Source organism: Crinia signifera, chromosome 5 (genome assembly GCF_055691185.1).
Source record: "Crinia signifera chromosome 5, ASM5569118v1, whole genome shotgun sequence".
In the NCBI taxonomy this organism is placed as follows: Eukaryota; Metazoa; Chordata; class Amphibia; order Anura; family Myobatrachidae; genus Crinia; species Crinia signifera.
The window spans coordinates 116,286,201-116,312,112 of NC_139221.1; the positions used below are offsets into that span (position 1 = coordinate 116,286,201).

Genomic DNA, 25,912 nt, shown 5'->3' on the forward strand with positions numbered 1-25,912 from the left:
ATTATGGCTACAATTAATTATTATTAACTTGTAATATATAAATGTTTCAATTTTTTTAGATTCTGTTTAAAATGAGCGTTGCTCATTTTTGAAGGATTTCGCCATTCTAGGTTAATTGTTAACCTAAATATATGTGCAAAACCGTACTAATATATCATTGCCAGCAAGCTAATGCAGAGCTTATGCATCTTTCATTACAGGAGATCACACTTCAGCAGGTCATGTCACACATTGCCTCTGTGAAAAAGGACATGATCATTCTAGAGAAAAGTGAATTTTTTGCTCTCAGAACACAAAATGAGGTACTTGAAATAGGCCAAGTGTATACCATTATTCAGGCCTTATAGCAGGGCTCGGCAACTCTGAATCACCATGGCAACTAATCTTTTAGTCATGGCGACAAGATTTGACAATACGTACCTGTATGTACTTTTAAATGTAATATGTGGGGGGAAAAATCAGTGACAAAGTGCTCCAAAGGTATTGTTTGTTAGAGTGGGCAGGATTTCAGTGCACTTATGAGGAAGGCTGTGCACCTGCCACATTCAGGAAGTGTGACTCCTCCATTCTGCCGCAAACACAGAGGGAGGGTATTGTGACCTCTGGGGAATGTTCCCATCTTCAGCTTTCATCACCTCAGGCGTCCAATCAGCTTTAGCCCCAGGATTTTTCATATTTAACACACCATTAACTTTTGCTATTAAGATTATGTAAGAAGAGTAAATGTTTGCTGATCTGTTTCTTGATTGATAGACAGATGCCCTATAGTCTCCTTGTCCAGTATGTTAAGACCACAAGGATGGATAGTATGTAATTCTGAGGAATGTATTAACGTTTTTTTTATACAATGTTTAAGTATTTATCAAAAATGGTATTACCTTTAAGTTTCTTAGAAGTTTGCTATATTTAGCAATAAATATTTTTATAGAATTATCGATTTCAATTAATGTGAGCCATAGCAACCCTTAAGGTCCATACACACTGGGTGATTTTGCCAGCGTGTATGGACAGCGATGATCGTTGTCATCACTGGTAGTGCTGTCATCGAGGGGGCAAAGGGCTTTCCATAGCGCAGCGCTATGCAGGACATGCGTATGGATGTTGCCCAATAACATAAATTCGCAGCCTGTTGGGATCCGCCACCATCATTTGATGGTCACTGACCATCGAATGATGGTAAAGACTCACTCATCTGTAAGGTTGCCTCAGAGCAACCTTACAGATGCATGTCTGCTCAGGGGGAAGTAGGCAGGCAGCTGACATCCAGTGATGTCAGCTGCCCACCCCCCCCCCCCGCCTGTCCGTCATGCCTCATTAACATTAGAATGCATATATATCTGTGGTTAATCTGTGGCACTGCATGTGTTGTGAAACTACAATTCCTAGCATGCCCTGTACAATTTTGTTGTTCGTAGGGGATGCTAAAATTGGCAAATCATGCTGGGATGTGTAGTTTCACAACAGATGGAAAGCCATAGGTTGACCGGCCTGATAAATGACATAATGACATTAGACCATACATAAATTCAGTTCAAATGAGATAGAAATTACTTGACTTGAAAATAATTAATTATGCTTAATTGCCTATGTAAAGAATGCCTCAATCTTATCTACAGAAAATTCCTAGCTCTTCTAAATCTAGTTTCTCTAAAGGGTTTTTTATAGAAGGCATCTGACTAATTATTAGCTTTGTTTCTTTTTTTTTTTATAAAGAAAGTAAAGATTGAACTACTGCAACTGAAGAAACAGATGCTTGTGAGTATTCAACCATTTCTCTGCCATGCTTTCATAAATCCTTCTATGTATGAAATAGCTACACATACATCCATGAACCATAACATTAAAAACACTGAGCACAGTGCTTGAAGTGGTCCTGTAGAGGTGGTGGAACTCATTTTGCAGCAAGGCACCCATTTCTGCTGCTCAGGGGCAGATCCATGATAAAAGAGGGTTTAGGTGGGGGAGGGGCGGTGTTAGTGGTGCCAGTGTACATGCTAAGAGAGCGGCAGAGAGAGGGTGGGAATGGGATTAAAAATAGACCCTTGCGGGGGGCGTGGCTATGGCGGCAAGCAGCTAGGACGCACTGAACCGGAGCTCCCTGGTCACCCATCCTGATCTTTGATCCTGAAGCTGGGCAGCGCTGTAAATCACCCACCCGCGGCTCCCCGATATCTGCTGCATCCTAACCCTCACTCACTTGGCTGGCGGGTGTCTCCTCCGTGCTGCCTGGACCAAGCGGGGACTTGCGGCCTGACTGGTGCGTGGCTGCAGGGACTTCCGGCTGGGCGCACCCACTGTCACATCCTCAGGAGGTCGGGTGAGTGCCGCGGCGCCTGGCGTGACCTGCCCGGTGCTGTCTGTGTGCTGCACGGCGGCTCCATTCACTGACAGGCGGCTTACTGGGCTCTGGCAGGCACAGTGATCTATCTCTGCCCTGAGATCCCGTGCTCCGGCGGCCATATTGGGTGACCCATCGCAGCGCAGGGGGAACACCCTGAGACCTGCTGCTGCTCTCCCTCTGCCCTAGCGTGCTTTACAAGCACCCTACAGACTCCCGCTGCCTGTCACAGCCCTCACATTGGGGTCACGAGTCCTGTACCCCGGCGGCCATATTAGCATCAGCTTCAGTGCTCTCCCTCTGCCCTGCTGTCTCGTGCTCCGGCGGCCATATTGGGAGACCATTCACAGTGCAGGGGGAACATCCTCGGACCTGCTGCTGCTCTCCCCCTGCCCTATTGTCCTCTATAAGGCACCCTACTGACTCCCACCAACTGTCACAGCCCTTCCATCGGGGGGCCTGAGCCTGGGCAGCTCACCTGACGTCACAGTTGCTGGCTATCCATAAAGCCACAGTCAAAACCTACCCTGCTCATTACCCTGAGAGTGCGGACAGCTGTGCAGACCTGTGCTCCCTAACCATGGTGAAACAACATCACAACACCCCTGCAGCCAAACTGGCCAAATATGCAAGGGGCACTGAGACACAGGGCCAGTAGGCGTCAAATGTGGAAGACACGCCAGACTCTGACAACCCGTTAGCTGTACTATAATTTAATTTAGTAACTAATATTTGGGGATCATTACAACGAACCTATATATATCTGGTGCAGAAGCAATTCCAAAACCCCCTTTTCCCTTTCAAATACAAGTTTTAACGTTATTAAACAAGTCAAAGGATATTGGAGGAGGAATTAAACCATTGTTATTTGTTTACAGTTTCATATATATAGCGCAGAAAATTCTGTTGTGCTTTACAATTGTTGACAGTTATAGAACAAACTGAGTAGAACAAACTGAGTAACAGAGAGACAGACATGGAGGTAGGAGGGCCATGCTGCAAGTGGGTGCCAGATGATGGTCTGACAGTGGGATCCCGACTTCTGGTGCTCTGACGGGGGGATCCCTACACACAGGAGCTATTCTCCCTTGTGGGGGTCCACGACCCTCATAGAGGGAGAATATAACCTATGGCGAGTGTAGCGAGCCACCGGGCCGGCAGTGTGGCGAAGGCAGCGAGCCTGCAGCAGGATAACCCCATATGTGATGTATGAACCATGGGATACTGTATGAACTGTGCTTTTAGAAGTCCATTTTTTTGGGAAATGAAATAAAATATTTGACTTTTTATTCATATGGCGCATGCAGAAGTGGTTATATTTTTTAAGATATTAGCCTTCTAAATGATTTGAATTCTATAAGGTGGACATTCGTTACAGGGCAATGATTTTACGATTGATCTGGTTCACTCTCAAAGCAGCGGTATTTCTCTGCTTTGCAAGCCAAATGGATGCCGAATGTCCCTGCATGCCTGCAGATGCATGCTTTGCGAAAACATCCTATCGCACGCTTGCGTGCGGGCCCGAAATCATTGGATGGTCGACGAACATCAAATGATTTTTTAAGCGCTCGCTAATCTAAGTCACTCTCTGCCTTAGATTAGCCGCACCTGCTCTGTGAACAGGGTGGACAGCTGACATCCGGTGATATCTGCTACCTGCCAATGGAAGGCAGGTAGCCACCCCGTTTGCATGGGGATGACCAGCATTTTATTTCCTGCAAACGCCCCCTGTCTGCCTCCTGCACGCCCCGCTTCCCCACTGTCTGCACCTCGGAGACTATGCATGTATCTGAGGGCGCCCGCAGTGAAGGCCTGCACATACAAATAAGCAATTATTCGCATTCGCAGGCCATCACCATCGGACCGCATTGCGAATACGCAATGGGGCGTATCGATCAGAATGATAGCCCTAGTGTTAATGTCTTGGTGTGGGATACCAAAGGAAACCTTCAGGGGTCCTCTGAAGTTCATCCCTTGACGGGTCAGAGCTGTCTAGTTGGCATGAGATGGATCTATAAAATAGTATACAGGTGGTTTTAATGTTCTGGCTGATGGGTATGTGACTATTTAGTAATCTTTAAATATATGTTGCTTTTCAGTCTTATGGTTTCTGTGCATTATATCTGAGCAATGGGGGTATGAAGTGGAAATAACAAATGAAGAGATTTAGAGGTAATTTCCTAGTATTTAAAAATGATGACTGTTAAGATAAATGTGTCATCATGTGACTAGTAGAACAAAGGATTATTGTTAAGTACGTGAATATGAGCGTGCAGGTGTGTACTTGTATATTGTCCAGACCACATGTGGGTGTAACTTTGTATAGTTCGGTGTTGCTATAGTTCTGAGTACATATTTACGTTGATACCTCCTCAGTCTACACCAATTTCTCCTTATTGCATCATATTAAAGGAGTTCATTACAGCTAAGCTTTTAACGTTATGTGACCTTCTGTCATACACCACAAATACCCTTGTTATAGAAAAAAAGAGATTACTTTGTTTTCATAATATCAGAAGGCAATTTCTAACTTCTATATCTTATGTGTTCAGAGTGTTCAGATATAAAATGATTCTGTTAACTATTACATTCACTGACACAGTCCTCACAATGCACAATTTTTATTTAGTAGAATGGACAGAGAATATAATCCATGTGATCATTATCTGAAGGCCAGGTGAAAAGAAAATGACAGTAATCTGAATGTATCGCTGTGCTTTGTCCAGCACTGATACCTGCCCACTAGTTATCTGTCACGTCATGACCTCTGTGTTCCAGCCTAAGAAATGTGTAGCTTATTAGTACAGGTTGAGTATCCCATATCCAAAATGCTCGGGACCAGGAGAATTTTGGATAACGGATTATTCCGTATTTTGGAATATTTTAATATTTCAATTATGTATTTTGAAGTATCTTGCATTTATGCTGTATAAACACATCAAACACATGAAATGCACACAAATATATTTTATTTGTTCAAAAAACAAGGTTTTAAAACATGAAACAAAATTTGTGTTCTATCTCAGATATTAAATTTGAATGCCAAGCAATCATTTTCTTGTACATATATAGTGCCAGTTACATATCATGTCCTCAGTAGTGCTGTTACAAATGTCCCTAGTGAGTTTTTAGCAAAAAAAAAAAAATTTTCCCACTTTCTGAAATGTATGGTTTTCGGAATAATTCGGATAAGGGATATTCGGATACGGGATACTCAACCTGTATCTGCAACCCCTTTGCAGGAATGGATACAGTTTTGTGGTGGACTGAAGGAAACACCTTGCAGTGTGAATGGTCTATTATTAACTACATTTTCCTTTGGAACCTGACACCAACATGTAATCAGTACTGTAAGGCTGTATGGGTTACAGATTCTAAAGAAGTTAGTTTAAGCTGAGCCACTACTGTGGTAATGAGTGTACAGTACAATGTATAAACTAAAACAAAGCCGTCTGTCTCCTTAGAACTAGAATTATCTGTGTAAACTCTTACGGGATATGGCCATTAGATCGACCCGATAAAGGCTTACAGGGCTTAGGTCGACACCTGAAATAGGTCGACACAGCTAAGGGCAACAGCAGCGGAAGGTCGACGCAAGCATTAGGTCGACAGTCTAAAGGTCGACATGAGTTTTCACATGTTCTTTTATTTGAGCCGATAGGCGGTACACTTAGATGGTGTCGACATTCGGGACAAAAAAGGTGAAAAACTCATGTCAACCTTTTGACTGTGGAACCTTCTCATTGTCGACCTACCGACCCTAAAGACCTTAGCCTGAGTCAAGCTCTTTCAGGTGTCGCCCTAAGCCATGTCAACCTTCAGTGGTAGACCTAATGTATGTCGACACAAATAGGGTGGACCCAATGACCCATACCCCCTCTTACCACCTGACCATAAACTATGGCAATACATAATGTACTACAGTAATTAGTAAATGGGGTAAAGCTCTTGAACTTTATTATTTTCTTTAAGGATGAAATTGTCAAAGTCCGGTCAAATAACAAATTTGACTTTAATTTGGAGAAGAGCAAAGTTAAAGAAATGGTATGTATTTTCCTCTGCGGTATATATGTTTGTATGGGGTTGTTTTTTTTCCCTCATTATTTTTGCAATACTTATGTTCTCTTTAACATTACCAACGATCCAGTTGTAGAAGATAATACAACAAACATTTTTATTGCAAGTTTAACCCTTTCAGGCCTCAACAGCCTTAGCGCTAATAACAGATGGTGAGCCACTTTAAAATAAGAACAGGAACATCATTTGTGATTCACTGTAGACCATCATTTGAATTAAGAAAAAAATGAGAGAATGTTTGAATTGCAAAAAATTTAGACTGCAAAGGGTTAAGTTAGTCTCAGTGCTCATTTCTGGTTCATACATAAAGATTAGTATTTATAACACATAACTTATAATACTAGTTCTGTTACTGAGATAAGATTTTATAACTCACAGCTTCTTGTGGTTAAATTCAATGCTAAATCTGGCCAGACATAGGGGGGTATTCAATGTCAGGGGCACGGCTGTCGAGCTAGCGCGACAGCTGTGCCCCTGTCCCGTTCTCGCTTTGCTCGAATTGAGCTCGGCGGCCGGAATTAATGTCCCGGCCGCCAAGCGGCGAGAAGGGGGCGTGGCCGCGAGTTGAGGATGGAAATAGATGATCTCCGGCCGGGAGCTCGCCTATTTCCGTCTTTTCTCGGCAGAACAAACCCGACAGCTTCTGATGTCGGGCTCGTTCTGCCGAGAACCCATGTTCAATGCTGTCGGGGAACACAGCACTGAATAGGGCCCCGCAGCAATCTCCCCCGTCGGGAGATGGCTGCGGGAGCACGACACCCATTGAATACCCCCCATAATCTTGGGACCTCAACGGATCCCACAGGCTATGCTGTTGGTGTCTCCTAGCTGCTGGTGCTTTAACCGGATATCGCAGCTATCTCAAGTCCGCTATTTTACAGGTAGTTGGTTCATTTATGGTCAAGGATAGAGGTCCAGTCTCTTTGGTGCGTATATTTGAGTCTTTCCCCACCTACAGTTAATGTCAGTGGCTTCCAATCTGAGACCGTATCAGTCACAGTAACAGTATCACGTGAGAGGGGGTCAAAAACCCTGATGATTACCCTGATGATCATCCCGGATGATCTGATTTTGAATTTGCTTGTACATTCCATATATTATAGGACATCATGGGGGGAAAACAAAACCCTATTGTTTGATGCTAATAAATGTAATAATTATCCCACATGTGCCTTAAACATCAATGATGTTTTTGTTCATTGTACAGAATGTTTTAATACATATTTCCAGTTTTATCAGTTCTGTGATCTCAGATTTTACCAGAACGCTTCACTTCAACATATCACAGTGTACAAACTCTGCTGAAACAATTACAACATTGTATTTTAGTACTGTTTGCTTGTTTGTTACTTTGTTTAATATGCGCATACAGAAGTTAACATTTTTGTCTCTTCCGTCCATACTATTAGTTTATGAATTTTACACATAGTGGGGCAGATGTATTAAGCCTTATCAAGACATAAATTCAATAGTGATAAGGAGAGATAAACGTCCAGCCAATCAGCTCCTTACTGACTTTTTTCAAACACAGCCTATAACATGGCAGTTGGGAGGTGATTGGCTGGACATTTATCTCTCCTTATCACACTTGCATTTATCTCTTGTTAAGGCTTAATACATCTGCCCCAGTGTCTGATGGATTTAGTAGGATCGGATTATGGGGATAATTCTCAGATTTAAATTTTTATCAGGTCTGCACATTTATTTATTTTTTAACAGTTTCTTATATATAGTGCACATATTTCACAGCACTTTACAGAGAATATTAGAACAGTCACAACAGTCCCTGCCCCAGTGGAGCTTACAATCTATATTCCCTACCACATGTACACGCACACACAGACATTCTAGGGTTAATTTGTCCGTTGCCAATTAGCCTACCAGTATATTTTTGGATTGTGGGAGGAAACCGGAGTACCCGGAGGAAACCCACACATGCACGTGGAGAATATACAAACTCCGCAGAGTTAGAGCCATGGTGGGAATCGATCCCATGATCTCAGTGCTGTGAGGCAGTAATGCTAATCCGTACTGCCATGCGTCGCAACCACAGTTTAATTAGCATTGGGGACAGCAACAACATGAAGGGGGGTGGCGATGTGCTAGGACAGACCACTGCAGAGGCGGCAAAAGGACATTATAGGGGCACTGTCCTGACAACTCACTGTTGGGAGGAGTGCTGATGCTGCTGCAAGACGCCACACTCAACCGCTGCAACCCAAAACATGGCTGGGCTGCACAGTCAGGGGCCATCCAGTAATGTGCAAACATTTTGCTTTTTATCGAAACGCTCGCATAATAGGGATGTGCCCGCAAACATTTGTGTGGAAAGGACCAAGCAAACAGGACAACCTTGCTATTTGCTGGGGAAAGGCCTACAGTCAAGAGTTGCAGTTTTGTGAAGGACATAGCACATAACTTTGTATCTGAAGCCAACCATGTTGCAATGGAAGTTATGCAAATGCACTTAAACTTTATGCATGTAAGGTAAATACTGTCTGTTTTTGCTTATATATTTTTGTATTTTTACTCTGCAGTTTAGATTTTGGATTTCTTAGAGATTAGGTTTCACTGAACCTGTGTGTTTTTGGGAGAACTCGCGCTTTTTATCGGGCGATCCAAATTTGATGGCAGTAGTAAAAACCATCTGTAAAACATTGTTTTTTTTTATCTGGGATAATAGGATAGCACTGAGAATCTTTATGCACTTTTTAAATATCTCACATCTGTCCCATCTGCAGTGCAGTTATTTGTTCTCTCTTTTTTGTTTTAATGCTTTAGGGTTTAATTCAGACTGGATCGCAAAGCACATTTTTTTTAGCAAATGGACAAAACCATACTGCACTGCAGGTGGGGCAGATTTGGGGAGTTATTTTGTTTCTTTGCAGGGTAAATACTGGCTGTTTTATTTTTACACTGCAGTTTAGATTTCCATTTGAACACACCCCACACAAATCTAACTATCTTTGCACATGTACATTTGCCCCACGTGGAGCATGGTATTGTCCTATAAGAGAGAAAATGTGCTTTAATATCCAATCTGAATTAGGTCCTTACTTCCATAGCAGAATCATCCCTTATATATTTAGATTTTTAAGGCGCCCGTACATGCGATCATTGCATGCATTTTGGTCTAGTGATGCGATCGGGACCTAGTTCTAATGCTGTGTACACACGGTGCAATATGATTGCTAGCGATATATTGCTAGCAATATATTGCCAGCAATCATATTGCTCAGTGTCTCCTTTTCATCAGCGATGAAAAGGAGACACTGCTACGGGGCGGAGGGGGAGTGCAGCAGCAGCAGACGCTGCTGCTGTCACTTTGAAGGGAGGAGGGAGGGAGCAGCGGCACGGGGCTGGGGAGATCAATGCTGATCTCCCCGGCTCTGATCTCCGTGAAGGGAGGAGGGAGGGAGCAGCGGCACGGGGCTGGGGAGATCAATGCTGATCTTCCCGGCGCTGACCTCCGTGAAGGGACGAGGGAGGGAGCAGCGGCACTGGGCTGGGGAGATCAATGCTGATCTCCCTGGCGCTGACCTCCCGGCACAGCGATCGCCGGGGAAAGCCGCTGGTCGCAGGAGCATGCTCCAGCGACCAGCAGGGAGTGCACACGGGAGCGTGCAGCGACCATATTCCCAGCGATTTTACCTAATATTGCTCCCGTGTGTACACACCATAAAAGTATGTGCAGCATTATTTATTTATTTATTTATTTACAGTTTCTTATATAGCGCAGCAGATTCCGTTACGCTTTACAATAGCATTCGTTTTTATGTGTTGTTACTGTGATTTCCACGGTCATTCTTCGCACAAATCTTAGTATGGATTTTGTCTGACAGGAATGTTATCTGTATGTGTATGCCCAGCATTAACAATAGTTATATGACATAGCCAGGCTCACGAACATCAATTTCCTTGTTTATGGGATTTCGAGAGAGGCTGTTTATGCTTACATTTTCTCCAATTATGTTTTCAGTAACAATATTATGACGTACATATTTTGTTAATCTGATTATTATTATTTTTTTTGCCTACTACTAAATCTTTTATATGAATCTGTCACATATTACTACAAATCTAATTACTGTAAAAACACCAATCATAATTAGGGTGGTGTCAGACAGGTGTTTTGGTTGCTAGCTCTGTTCTAGCTGGATAAGCCCCAGGACTCCAACGGCTCACCTGACACTGGCCCAAGGCGCTCTTCAGTGTGCATACATTTTTTATAATGTTAATTATTCCTTTTTTTATTTGCTTTACATTGTTTTTTTAACCGTCATTCTGCTTTTGTATCATAAATAAGGTGACTAGACTTTTGTAGGATGACTTTCTTGGTAATGTTAGTCACGAGTCATGTCATAGTTATTATAATTAAGTCATGGTTTAATATACTGTATGTTTTGGGGGTGACCTACATCTGCTGTGTATTTCTTTCTCATATAGTATGCTGATAATGACCGGAAGCTTTTGGAATTTAGAACAGAGGTAGTAGAAATGGTAAGTACTTCATCTGGGTAATTCAGCTTGTGTAATTAGCGTCATTGGTTCCTAAGCAGAGATATCCCTCTTTCTCAGTAATAATATTAATAGTAGTATAAGGAGTCTCATTTAGGACAATCCTTGTGCATTTTCAAAGTTTGTCTTTGTATTACTGTGAGATATTGACATTGATGCATATTACATTAAAGCAGTGGTGTAGCAATAGCCCCTGCCACTGATCCTGCATGGCTTGGAGTCATTAAGTAGCTGTGGGCACTAGGGGTCTGTGGGGGCTATTGTTACATCCCTGCCCGGACCTGCAGAAATCACCAGACAACAAGCAGGATAGTGATGGTGGTGACCCCTGACAAAGAGCAGTATGTGTAGCAATAGCCCCCACCACAGATAATGCATGGCTTGGCATCAATGGATAGCCAAGGAATGTTTTAATGCATGATGTGGTGTTTTTAGCTCTATTTGTTTTAGACTGTCCAGTGTAAGTATGCCGGACGTGTTATATCTTACTAATACCCCCTTCAGAGATAACGCAGAAATCCTGGGATTTTTCACATGCACGCACATAATTTTGGGACTAGCGCAGGGGTTCCCAATCTTTTTAGAATCATGGCACCCTAGAGCACCAGAATTTTTCAACGGCACCCCTAGGCCCAAAAAAATTATATAAAATGAAGTAGATTGTGTTTATATGTGCTTCTTAGGTTCAGTTATGTGTTAAAGGGCATGAGTTGCTGCTGATTGTACACATATTTTATGATTGGCAGCCACCAGCACTGTTTTTGTCCATAAATATAATTATAATTGGTCATAAATAATTTGAATTGGTCCTGAACCACCAACTCGTGGCACCCCTGCAAGTGTCCCGAGGCACCCCAGGGAGCCACGGCACACAGTTTGGGAACCACTGGACTAGCGTATGTCTGCATGACTCTACATGGGATTTTAGTTTTTATATATATATATTTATTTATGAAAGAAAAGGGTTTCAGAGTGCGCTAATAACAATTGCAGTAACGCACTAGTGATTTAAAAAAAATTATGACATTTTTAATAAGAACATTGAGTATAATTTCTGATATTTCATAATCTGTGATTGAACTTCCATAGAATGTTGTTGGCCCAACGCATTTCGTCACTGAAGTGACTTCAACAGGGGCGAAGGAAGCAAATAAGCAGAACCAGTTCGAGCTGAAAATTATGATACAACAGTGTCAATATGTACATTCATATAAAAAAAAAATTCAGAACACCTTCATAAGTATAAGAGAGTTTAAGGAAGGAGAGCACGATATGGGGAGGGAGGATGATGGATAAGGATCTAGGTTTGTCAATTGAAGTTCCTTTCATAAATTACCTGTTTTGGTCTATCAGGAAGTTATGTTTTTAAAGGATAGTGATGTTATTGATCGCACAGAGGTTGGTTAGCTCAGACACATAAAATTAGCATATTTGATCGCTATTTTTGAATCATGCATAAATGGGGAACAGGAGATAAGGGGAATACGTGGAATGAGGGAGAACAATGGGGATAAAACTCATACCGTTAGTCTTCGTATATGGTACGGCCTCATAAGAATTGATCCCTCCCCATATCGTGCTCTCCTTCCTTAAACTCTCTTATCCTGATTGGTTGCCCATAGCAACATCACATGTGAAATAGAACTCCCTATGTTAGTACATTTCCCCCTTACTGTTATACCCAAGCACATACTCACCTGCCAGAACTCCAATATCCATAACCACGCCTTCGGGCCCGGACTCCACCTCATACTGAGAGGCCTGTCCATTGATGTGTGTAAAGTTCATAAGGAATCCTAATTTCCTTTATAATCCAGCTCCAGGGGTTGGATCACAACCTAACCAAGTTCAACCCTTATAGGCACGACAGGAAGACTCTTTGCAGGTGCTGCTAAACAAAAGAAAGATCACTACATTGTCTGGTTCACATATATAGAAAATGTAGAACTATACTGTCAGGCCTATAATATTTAGGAAAATGGGAAAGGGGCAGTTTTACTGACAATCATGGGCCCTAAAGCTTATTGTTTACTGCAACAGTATTTTGGCTTCACTGAAACCCGCTGATTAAGTTTTTTCAGTATAATAAATGTCAATTAAATCCCAAATTTTTGGCAATAACAAATCCAGCTTTGTACACATTGCAGTATCCTCTGCCAAAAATTGAGGCTATCTTTGCAGTCTTATCATGTTTAAACGGATTCATAAAAATAGACCTGAAGCATGTATCTTTATATGCTGGTAGAGGAAGTTTAAAAAGAATGCCTTGCCATAAATCCACACAAAGGACTGATAAGGCCCTCATATACTATGCAATTTGGGCCAGATGTTCTAGTGAAATCGGCCCAAATTCCAAGTGCACCTCTCTGATTCTATGCATGGTCCCGTACGCTTTGGAGACGGAGGTCGGACCAGCTGCACATAAGATAAATCTTATGTGCAGCCCTCAGCGACACATTGATGTATCGCATCCGGTGCAGTGACGTGAAACGGGAGGCAGCGGGTGAATTGAAAAATCGCATTCAAAAGACTGGGCGGCTGCTGATAGAGTTCTCTCAGCCAATCAGGGACTGCCCAGTCTTTTGACTAGGATTTTTCAATTCTGCCTCCTCCTGCCAGCAGCTCCCCGGGCTTAGGGGGTATTCAATCTTGGGTCACGGCTGTTGAGCTTGCCCTACAGCCGTGACCTTGTCCCGTTCTCGGTCTGCTCGACCGAAAAGTTGCAGGCGTGATTCAATGTCCCGCTTCAGTGGGACGAGAAGGGGGCATGGCCGCGAGCTGCAGCCGGGAGCTCGCCACTTCCCGGGCGTTCTCGGCAGAACGAGCCTGACTGATTGTGCAGTCGGGCTCGTTCTGCCAAGATCCCCTGTTCAATGCTGTCGGGGAAGACAGCATTGAATAGGGTCCTGCAGCCATCTCCCCCATTGAGAGATGGCTGCGGGAGCTTGAATAAAGTGATAAATCGCATCTATTTATCACATCTAAAAAAAATGGCAAATCAAGTGCCAAAGCTTATTGAGCTTTCCTGGGGAGCTATGAGGAAGTCGGCCTAATGTATTGAGGCCTTTACAGTACAACAGACTTGTATTTGGCATACAGTAGCTTCATCCCCATGCTGCTGCAAAGAACAATAGTCCAGATAATGCATGAAAAGAGTGTTATCTAGATTGGCAGTAATGATAATGAGCACCTGGACAATTTAATAAAGGTCTTCCATAGCCTACATGAAAACATAATGGCGACATGCAGGCAATGGTGTAACTAACATTTTTGAGCCCCCCCCCCCCCCTGCCTATATTGACATCACTAACCCCCACCCGGCACTGTCAATATGTCCCGGGCTCCGGGCTACTAGTAAATATAGCTTTGCAGACCGGCGCCCACAGTTACTCGGGCTGCGGGGCTATAGTTACGCCACTGCATGCAGGTGTGCTACATGTCAACATTATGGCCATGTTGTTGACATTTTCAAGTTAACAAACTATTCCAAATCCCATTTGATGACCCACTTAAGATTTTACTTTTGAACAAGATATGTTTGTTAGTGATTTTTAGAGGAGACCCATAACCAGCAGGAAAGGTTATCTCCAAAACAGAACCCGTGTTGTAGAAAGTTATGTTGGGAGTAGAATTGTAAAAATCGGTTCATTGAGTCCATTACATCGGTTTAATCCAGTGATGGCTAACCTTATCACTCCATCTGTTGTTGAACTACACATCCCAGCATGTCCTGCTACAGTTTTACTATTTGGCCATGCTAAAACTGATGCAGGGCATTCTGGGATGTGTAGTTCAACAACAGCTGGAGTGTCAAGGTTAGCCATCACTGGTTTAATCTAACATGACCCTTGAGCTTACTAACATCAAGAACACTTTACTATAAATAACTCAACTAATCCAATTCAGGCTTTACCCAAACCATTTCTGGCCTCCCACAAGAAACTCCCAGAAGCCAATGTTTTCTGCCACGGTACCCACAAAGAAAAGAGAATGGATCAACAAAGACTAAACCTGTAATTATAGTTCGTATTGGTGTTTTCTTATTTTTTTTTTTTTTGAGCAGTTCTCCAGTGGTGGCTCCAGATGTTGTGCTACAGCTCAGTTCACAATTCAAATAGGAAATTACACATATGAAGCCACCACTGCATTAATCTATAATGAGAGGAGTGTGGATGGGCATCATGGTTCTTGCCATGGCCTCACCTTTCTCCCTCACCAGGGGAAACCAGGAGCTACCCCCAATCTCTGATAGCACTGCTTGTCCCAAATCTCATTTACTGCCTCCAAATTTGATAGACCACGCCACCCTGAAGGTTCTTATTATCATATGAGACCACCATCTCCAGCTGTGTGATACTGTTGTTTTTGTTTTATGTGATGTCAAGAACGTGTTAAAAATGCTTTCAGTAAAAGCACACAGATTAGTTTTTTTATATATGTCATCTGAGCACAGAAATAAAACATATGCAAAAACGATTCCAGCACAATGAATCACAAAGCAAAATATGACATCATTGTGTCATGCAGATGATTTATACCACACCCTGGAAAGTGATCGATACAAAAGATGCTTTTCCTGTTTAGTGATCTGCTGAGGCTGCTGCTCAGGCAGCACTACAATAGAGTGAGTTATGCAGTTTTCTTACAGAAACACTTCAGTATTGTTAATGTACATCTATGAAACTGAAGGTAAATACATTTATGAAGGGGTGAAGAGCCAAATTAATAATTGATGATCCAGTTTCCTTGTGTATGGATCATTGGATAGACAAGCATTAGGTTGACATCACAAGGTCAACATGCATGAATGTCGACATGATTGAAGGTCGACATGGGGTTAGGTTGATGACAGGTTCATTAGGTTGACATGGGCCAGGTCGACTGTCAAATGGTCGACATGGGGTTTTTCACCTTTTTTGCCTGGATATCGACATGGACACCGAAACATAGAACCACATCCCCACACATGGCTTGTTGTGCTTCGGGCACGGTGTCTCGCTGCACTCGGCACACTATTTCATGCTCCCTCTACTCCCTAGTGAATGGTAGGGCATGAAATACTGTATGTCCGCACATGTCAGCTCAAAGAAAGTGAAAAACTGTCCCCGTGTCAACATAATATTTGTGTCGACCTAATGACCCTGTTGACCTAACCCCATATGTCGACCTTCAGTAATGTTGACTATGTGGTGTCAACCTAATGCTTGTCGAACTAATGACCGTATCCTGTTAACTTCATAATTCTAATTGTGTAGAAAAATGTGTCTCTGTCTCCTAATAAGGAAGCAGAGATATAGGGGGCGCAATGAATGGGCTGTTTCACTTTGTATGGCTGCTACAAAAAAACAGGTTTAGTCAAAACCTGGAGAGGTATGGAAAAAAACAATGGATGCAGTGTCTAAAATAAGATAAAAACTAATACCAATTGGTATGTATATATACGAAGTTCGGCGGCACTCCCGAAATAATGTAAATTCAGTCAGGTATACGGCAACGTTTTGAGGTTTTTATTACCTCGTCATCAGGTATGTGTGATTATATATATATATAGATAGATAGATAGATATATATAGAGAGAGAGAGAGAGAGAGAGAGAGAGAGAATGGGGAGACAGAGGCACTCGGAGACTTCTTAGGTGAAGCAAACATGGACCAATTTAATCCATATCAAGCAAAGCCTATCTCCGTTTTGGGGGTCAAGCCCCCGTCGTCAGGACAATAAGGCTTATTGTCCTGACGACGGGGGCTTGACCCCTGAAACGTAGACAGGCTTTGCTTGATATGGATTAAATTGGTCCATGTTTGCTTCACCTAAGCAGTCTCCGAGTGCCTCTGTCTCCCCATTCTCTACATTGTTGGCTGTACCTGGTTCAGTCTCCTGGCTTATGGCAACGGAGCAAGCTACAGCTGTTTGCAGCTAAGACAAGACCTGAGTGACAGTTCTTCCCCTGTTCCTCCTATATATATATATATATATATATATATATATATATATATATATTGTATATCAGTCCCCAGACAGATAGATCCAATCCTGGGACAGACAGGTCCAGCACACCATAGCATGTATCATGCAATAAAAACGGTTTAATGAGACCCACCATTCTTTATTGATGCATGTGCCCGATTGGCGCCTTCGGGCTATTGCACTATATCCTTAGTAATGTAGGGGGTCAGTACTGCCTATTATACATATATGTCTATATCCTCCTGCATATGTTTTAAATAATACTTACTGTCATGCAGTATCTATTCTTTTGGTGTCTCTGTCTGGGTTTTTGTACCTTGTTTATTTGTTATATTATAAAAATCCAATAAAAAACACTCAATTAAAAATACGGTTTAATGAAGCAAGGTATAAGAATTCATTATACTCAGCATATCCGTGGCAGTAGCATTAGGCAGCTATACACTTCAACTCCACAGGCTTAGCCCTGACGGGCATTGGATGCCCTTTGAGGAAGGTGATTTGACACCGAAACAGCCCGTCAGGGCTAAGCCTGTGGAGTTGAAGTGTATAGCTGCCTAATGCTACTGCCACGGATATGCTGAGTATAATGAATTCTTATACCTTGCTTCATTAAATTGTTTTACTGCATGTTACATGCTATGGTGTGCTGGACCTGTCTGTCCCAGGATTGGATCTATCTGTCTGGGGACTGATATACAATATTGGATTATTGTCCCTGCACCCAGATTGGTATCCCTACTTTGAGTGTGCGTTTCCTCTCTACGCCATATATATATATATATATATATATATATATATATATATATATATATATATATATATATATATATATATATATATATATATATATATATTATAATAGCTTTAACAAAGCACATTAGGAGACCCATTGAGATGAGTATCTGTAGTTACATCTGATCCTGATAACATCCAAGCATTTTGATAGAAGAAGCACATCAATTTGCAGCATATAAAAAGTGACTCTCAGAAAATGGCTGCCCCCATACAGCAGACTGCTTTTAAGGTTGCTAGAGGAGGCCGCCGCCTACTCTAGCATCCTCAAAAACTGTCTGCATAATGGGGGCAGCCATTTTCTGAGAGTCACTTTTTATATGCTGCAGGAGCTGGGAGAGCCGGGACCTGACAGAAGCGCCGGCCGCAGCAGGAGGTACCGGCTGCACGCGGGGGGAGGGGGGGTTGTTGACCCTAGGGGTTGGAGGGGGGTTTGTTGACACAAAAAGAGGGGGGGCACTGCCCGAATTTGCGGCAGGGGGGCTGAAATATAATAGTTACGCCACTGATTGTGCTGCATAGTTATAGGTTTTACTGTTGAGAGATGAGAGATGTATCAATATAATGTTCAACTTTCTGTCCTCCACTCAGCAAGCACCGCCCCCAGTTCCACACTAGAGCTTCCTAATGTAGCTGTGGTTCTACATTAGCCCATAGCTGCCTATCCTCCTGCATTCTGCAGGAGATGCCCTGAAATAACCGTAATCTCCCTCTCTCCCTCATTGGTCTAGCAATCTCCCTCATTTAACCTAGCCCACATTACACTGTTACGAGATAGATACATTTACATTGAATCATCAGCACTTACTAACTGCTTTGGGGCTTATCTACATTTTGATATGTAATTTTAAAAGATTCCTCTCAGATATAGCAGTACACACCCACGCTTATACTGTAGATGCCACATTCACAACCTATTTTCCCAATCTTTCCATATATGGAACTAGACACGCATTGGCGTAACTATAGTTTCTGAGGGGAAAGGGGGGTGCTTAACTTTACTTGGGCAGGCGGGTGGGGGGTCTAGGGGGAGGGGGGGCGGCGGCGCTGTCAATATGTCCCGGGCTCCGGGCATATAGTGTAAGTCGCATTACATTGTGTGGTGTAATAGGCATTATGGTGTGTGGTGTATAGTCAAGGGGTATTATGGTGTGTGGCGTCACACACACCCAGTGCTGTGTGAGAATGCCGGGGGAAATACAGCACTTAGTCCTGGTCCCTTATAATCACCCAGAGTCTCCTTAATGTAACACTTCTGACATCATCTATATTACAATCTCGCTGCCCCTGCAGCAGCACCTGTTTTCATTTTCTCTAGGCATTAACCCTTACAATGCAGTGCCACTCACTGTTAGCGCGCTATAAGTACTAAGAAGCTGCTAGCAGCAGCCTGTAAACGTCATCGCTGTTTCCCCTGGCTCCTCCGACGTGTCCGTCCCAGGCTGCCCCTGCCCGCCCATCCGACAGACCATTCAACAGCCCGCCCGCCAATCAGCCCATCCTCCCGCCAGTCCTGTAGACAGTAGCCAATAGCTGGCTCTGTGTACAGGCAAGTGAGGGACTTTTTTTTTTTTTACAGTGATGGCCATTCATGGCCGCGCCCACGCCACAGTTGACTCTCTGCCAGAACGTATGCAGTGATAGGCGGCACTGAGGTAGCATGTCAGATAGTCAGTGCGACAGGTGGGTGGCGGTGCCCGGCACCCACACAGACCACGCTGCCGCTCACTCCCCCAAGCGACAGCGGGGGCTGCCTTACACTAGCTCCGCCACTGTAGACACACCCTTTGGGAGGAGCATGACACGCCCCCTACAATGGGGCGCTGTGCAAAATTCTACTACCAACTATAATCCTCCCTGGAACTAGTTTTCAAAAGTAGGTAAATATGCATTAGCCACAAATGGCATGCTGGGCAGACTGTTTGGTATGTTAGCTAGGCCAGCTAGCATGCTTAATGGGTGGGCTAGGAAACCAGAGTACTGGAAATATACAAATCCCAAACACAAGAAGAACATACAAACTGTGCACCAATAGGGAAGGGCACTAGTCAATGATTAAATTCTTGACCCAAGTTTTGTAAGACACCAATGATAAACACTGTCTCTGCATATGTACTAAAATTGCATTTGGTATATTTGCAGAAATACTAGTCAGGCATATCAGATTGGCAAATAATGTGACAAGTTTCATTAATTGATAGCATAAGCAATAGTATTTGTGCCAATAAATGTAACACAATTTTATTATATAAGATAAGGGCTATTTTGAATCTTCCATATACTGTACCTTACCAGAATATAAACTACATGTTTCAAATAACTTCGTATCAGACACTTCGCTTGGTGTAATTTCTACAAAATACATAACATACACTATCTACAAGTGGGTAGGGTCAGGGATCACCCACTAATTTGGGGCAGTAATTATCAAGGGACACAATACAGTACATCTAATAACAACATACTCGGGGGGCACAGGCAAGGGCAAAACTACCATAGGTGCAAGGGGTGCCGCTGCTATGGGGCCCAGAGCTGAAGGGGGCCCATCTTTCCTGTGTAGGTTACATGTGTAATATACATTTATCACCATAGGTTGGTAAATAGGGGCCATTACAAAATTTTGCTATGGGACCTACAAATACCTAGTTACACCCCTGGGCACAGAGTAAGCAGCACAGTTCTCTATACTTTATTAAAGTATATTATAGATCCTGTATCAGTATCTACTGAGTTCACTACAGCGGGGCAGTGGAAGGGGAACCCTGGCGATCCATGGTGGGGATTCAGGTGGGGGGGGGGAGTTGACAGGGGGGAGGTGACCCTAAGATCTCTGGTGGGTTTTTCTGGTGCAGGATGATCTACTGTGGGTGTTTTCACATGTACATTCTACAGTTGCCATTTAATTAGTAGTTGTGTTTCCTTACAGTCTATCAATAAAGACTAGAAACGTTACTACAGTACAGGTCGAGTATCCCGTATCCGAATATCCGTTATCCGAATTATTCCGAAAACCAGACATTCCAGAAAGTGAAAAAAAAATTTTTTTTTTTGCTAAAAACTCACTGGGGACATGATATGTAACTGGCACTATATATGTGCAAGACAATGATTGCTTGGCATTCAAATTCAGTGCTAAGATAGTACACACATTTTGTTTCACGTTTTGAAACCTTGTTTTTTGAACAAATAAAATATATTTGTGTGTATTTTATGTGGTAATAAAATATATATGTGTGTATATTATGTGTTTATACAGCATAAATGCAAGATACTTCAAAATACATCATTGAAATATTAAAATATTCCGAAATACGGAATAATCCGTTATCCAAAATTCTCCTGGTCCCGAGCATTTTGGATAAGGGATACTCAACCTGTACTAGTTTAAAAGTATCTTAAGCCCCATAACCACAATGACCTATACATTTTCACATACAGTATACTGCAGTGGTTCCCAAACTGTGTGCCGTGGCTCCCTGGGTTTCCTCGAGACACTTGAAGGGGTGCCCCAGGTTGGTGGTCCAGGACTAATTAAAATGATTTATGATCAATTATTTATGGACAAAACCAGTGCTGGTGGCTGCCAAATGTAAAATATGTGTACAATCAGAAGCTAATCCTGCCCTTTAACACTTAACTGAACCTAAGAAGCACATATAAACACAATCTACTTAATTTTAAATATTTTTTGGGGGCCAAGGGGTGCCGTGGAAAAGTTCTGATACTCTAGTGTGCCGTGATTTGAAAAAGATTGGGAACCCCTGGTATACTGTATACACATTACAATCAGTTTATTAAGTAAAGTTGGAATGAAGCAAAAAAAAAAGAAAAGATAGTGTGCTTGAGTCGTACAGTGCAAATTCTATTTTTCTATGTAACTGACATGTATGTAAGTGTATGTTTTAAAAATGTTTGTGTATTTGTACAAATAAAAACTCAATTTAAAAAAAAGTTGGAATGAAGCAACACACTTTTTAAAGTCTTATCAATAGCAGTCCAACTTATCTACTCTAAAGGTGCCCATACACTAGTAAGATTTATCTTCAGATCTGGCTGGTTGAAACAAAAACATGGTTATGGATGAGTGACAGTTTGGCAGTATTTCAGCATTTCCAAGCAAATGGTCAACTGTCATTTGCTCTCATCCATAACCATGTTTTTGTTCCAACCAGCCAGATGAAGATAAATCTGCGTGTGTATGGCCACCTTAAAGCTGGTTACACACCTATACCAGTTAACTGTGGGAAAGAAGAGGCCGGGCAAGCTGCCAGTGAGAGAGACCTCCTTCCAGCAGTACTCTACTATGAACCTGGTAGACACATGTCTAATGGCTGTAAATAATAGATTTTATACTGTATTTGTTTGAAACACAAGTTATGAGTTTTTAATTTAATTTGTTTTTTCTTTCTTACCTTTTTTTTTAATTATTATTATTAATCAAGGTAAACTGTGAGATATTATAGCAGACCCCTATATTTCCACCACTGATCTTGTAAGTTGTATTGTAGTTACTGTACCTGGGCCCAAATAATTCATCACCAATGGTAGTTGTGCTTTTGAAATACATTATTTGAACCCAGATAACAGCAACTGGACGGATTATTGTTTATAAGGGATACTTGCAGATGACTGGTGGTGGAGATGCCGGTGCTCAGAATACCGTCACCAGCATCCCAATGGAGGGAATCCCAACAGGGGTCAGGTAAGTATACAATACCACCCTCCTTCTGCCCCCCCCCCCCCCCCATTCAATCTCTATGCTTGGCATGTGATTGACAGCAGGTCTGATGCGATGCGTATCACACCTGCTGCAGAACCAATCTGTTGCATTGCTTCCGAGCCGGGCAGGCTTGGCTGGGATCACATGCAATATATTGCATGCAAAAAAGATCGCATGCGATCCTGCCACCCAGGAAGGTCCTGGGAAGCTCAAGCAGGCATCACGGGCAATTTCTCTGAGGGGATAAGTTGCCCTAGTGTATGTCCAGATTAACCCTAACCACCATTTACCCCTAACTCTCCATTCCTTGAACGCATTCCGTTTAAAAGTATGCTAGTATTTGTAAAAATCAGATTAAATGTAAATCATAGGAAATGTAGTCGTGTACGCAAATACTCCAACTAAGGATAATGCTGCTTCTTTGTTCGCCTATGTCAGTAATTAATCTATTCATGTAATCACAACTTTGTCTTTAGAGGGAACACCTATATTCCGAACATAAGGCATAATTCATGTTTGTATGTAATATCAATGTTAAACCTACTTCGATTATTGGCAGACTGCATATTTGCAACGATCGTACTGCACATGTGCCAAGGCACCTTTGTCACGCCGCTCACAGTGAGTGATTGACAGGAAGGGACCTTTCTGGGTCGGTAGTGTATCTACCTTCAGCTGTAACATGTGCATAGAGAAGCATGGCACCAGCATCGCTACTGCTTTGGCCAGTCTGCATGATCTTAGACCCACTTTGGTCGATGTTCCTCGTTACTGCATTCATGCGGCATATGTGTACACAGCTCATTCAATAGCTCTGGTGTGCAGTATCTTTTCCTTTGAGGTACAGTTAGACAAGATACTTAAACCCAATCTATATTGCTTTTAAATAAAAGCAAAACAGGAGCATGACTCACATATGTTTTATGTGTTAATAAGAATACATCAATGGGATTAATCATTATAGTCAAGGTAAACTGCATGGCTGCTGCAATAAAAATGAGGCTGTCAATCACTCATTTGTTCACATGAAAACATACATTTATGTTGATTATACTCGCACGCCATACCCAAAACAAAGTCATTGTTTCACAATAGCTTTGGGAATTTACAGTCTGAGAAGTTAACATTCATTATTCATTGTTGTTATTCTTTATTTATAAGGCACGAGCATGTTACACAATATTTTATATAAACAAAGCACAAGTACTATCCACTGCAGATAATTGAGACATTACAGAAATCTAATGGTATAACGTGTCTTGCTTTTCAGCATGCCCAACAAGACAGAGGACTGACTCAAACAAAGAGGAAGATTGACACAGAGGTAGCAGGACTTAAAACCATGCTAGAATCCCATAAACTTGATGCTCTCAAATACCTTGCAGGTAAGTTATTTATGTCAGAGGTGCATAGATAGGCCCTGATGCTAGAGTGGGGATGCAGCCAATTGTGGGGATGAAGCCATGATAATAACAACATATCCTGCACTTCTACTAATGACTGTTGACATATGGTGTTGGCGTTGGGGGGTGTTCTTTCCTGTCTTACCTGGGCCCCCGTTAAGTCCCTCAGACAGGTCAAAGTAATCTGGATCAACCACCAAAAACCTCAATCGTCATCCCTAAGTTTTTCTGTGCTGTATTGGTCACAGATCATTCTCTTGGCAGGCAGTTAGAGGACAGGTATACAGTAGATTTATAGACATTTGTTACATCAAACATTGATGATTTCCAAAATTTTCTGTTATACAGGTTCTCTGTCCAGAATACATAACATGCAATTAGTGTATGTGGGGAGGGGAATTATGCTGAAGTATCTGTCGTATAATATATATGAATTTTCTGTTATACAGGTTCTCTGTCCAGAATACATAACATGCAATTAGTGTATGTGGGGAGGGGAATTATGCTGAAGTATCTGTCCCCCCCCCCCCCCCCCCCCCAAGCAGTAAGCTTATCATGGGAGCCTCACAGGTCAACAGGGGAGGAGAGATCGGCATGTTTAGCATACAGTTGGCGGAGTGGGGTCGCCTGATGTAACCCTGTATTTGCCAAATCTAGTTACTAGTTTATTTAATGAAAGAGAAAGGCATCTAATGAGATTGACATGCACAGTGAAGTCAGATGATGACATCACTGACACTGGTTAGAGGGTCAGAGGTCAGACAGTAGTAGCTGTTACTTAACTGGGCATACATTATACATTTGCCCAGAAAATTGTACAGTGTATTTGCGTGATTGACCACAAATTATTGGCCTGTCAGGCATGCTGAAATCATCCAGTATGTTTGACAGATCCTATAATTTGTTGGCTGCAAATTGGCCACAGGTCAGTGTATGCGCTGCCCCAGGTTAACTGGACAACATTTCCCTGTTCCTTCACAGCGCATGAGTAGGGAAATGTCGTCTCCCTAGGGGAAGAGCGCAGATATCGTATGGCCTGTTAATGTCCAATTAATCCCAAACCGATGGACAATAAGTGAAGTGCGCAGTTTACATACTGTGTACTGAATAAGGGGAAAAACAGATGCAAGTAGAGATCAGCTCACATACAACTACAACAAGACAAAAAAAGCCACAGAATACTGTCTCTCATGCTTGCGCCCCTCCCCCGGACCGGGGCACTATAGTCAGAGATCCTGATCACAGTGGGATAGAAAAAGCAAATGGACTGTCCTGCACATCATTATATAGGGTCCAGACAAAAGGATACAATAAAGTTCTCCATTGGTCAAGAGGTCAGGTGTCACTTCTGATTGGTACAGTAAAGTTGCACAGTGGTGGTTCTTTGTTCAGAGGCTTCGTCATCGTCTAGGGTTCCTGCTGTGCATCTGGTATAAACTGGATTTTCCTTAAGAGTCCTGCCTCATGGCAATTATTATTATTATTATAATTTTATTTATAAGGCGCCACAAGTGTTTCGCAGCGCCGTACAAAGGAACAATACAGGGAGACAAAGCTTGGCATAACATTGAATAAATAACAAATGTTATATAATGTCCACAACTTTTGAACGGTAAATGATGCGCATTTCATACAAGAACCGGAGAGCTGCGTGTGAGACACTGATCACATAGATACTAAATATGTCCTGTGGCGATCGTGTGTTAATACTATGTGTAGCGATATTAAACCATATAACTATATTTTATTATTTGAGAGTGTGGAGTATGAGTTTGTGTGTTTGAATGGCTGTGCACAGGGTTCGCACAATTATTCCTGCTTGTTTCTGTACTCTATTTACGTAACTCTGCGAACCAAAATGGCGGCCATACCATGTTGTGTGGCGTGGATGCAACCTGACTTCAACAGGCCATACACTGAGAGATATGGCCACAATAACTGCTGGTGTCAGGGTTGTCGGATACAATGTCTGGCAGCCCAGCATAAGTAAAGGTGTCTTTTGGTTAGTCCTATTTTTAACACCAGTATACAGAGACAGATGTAAAATGAGGAACATCCCAGAGGCATCTTTTAAAGATACTTTGTAAAGCCGCA

At 42.4% G+C, this 25,912-nt stretch overlaps 1 protein-coding gene across 3 annotated transcripts in view; it reads left to right on the forward strand.

Annotated features, from left to right (window-relative positions):
- The window catches only part of MCUR1 (mitochondrial calcium uniporter regulator 1), a 41,811-nt gene that overhangs the window by 15,242 nt on the left and 657 nt on the right, over positions 1-25,912 (forward strand). For 2 of the 3 annotated variants that reach the window (XM_083187892.1, XM_083187890.1), the window contains exons 4-8: positions 201-302; positions 1,714-1,755; positions 6,311-6,382; positions 10,862-10,915; positions 23,686-23,800. In XM_083187892.1, coding sequence (XP_083044018.1) covers positions 201-302; positions 1,714-1,755; positions 6,311-6,382; positions 10,862-10,915; positions 23,686-23,800 — 385 coding nt within the window. The remainder of the gene's footprint in view (positions 1-200; positions 303-1,713; positions 1,756-6,310; positions 6,383-10,861; positions 10,916-23,685; positions 23,801-25,912) is intronic. The other variant, XM_083187891.1, reaches the window with a different exon arrangement.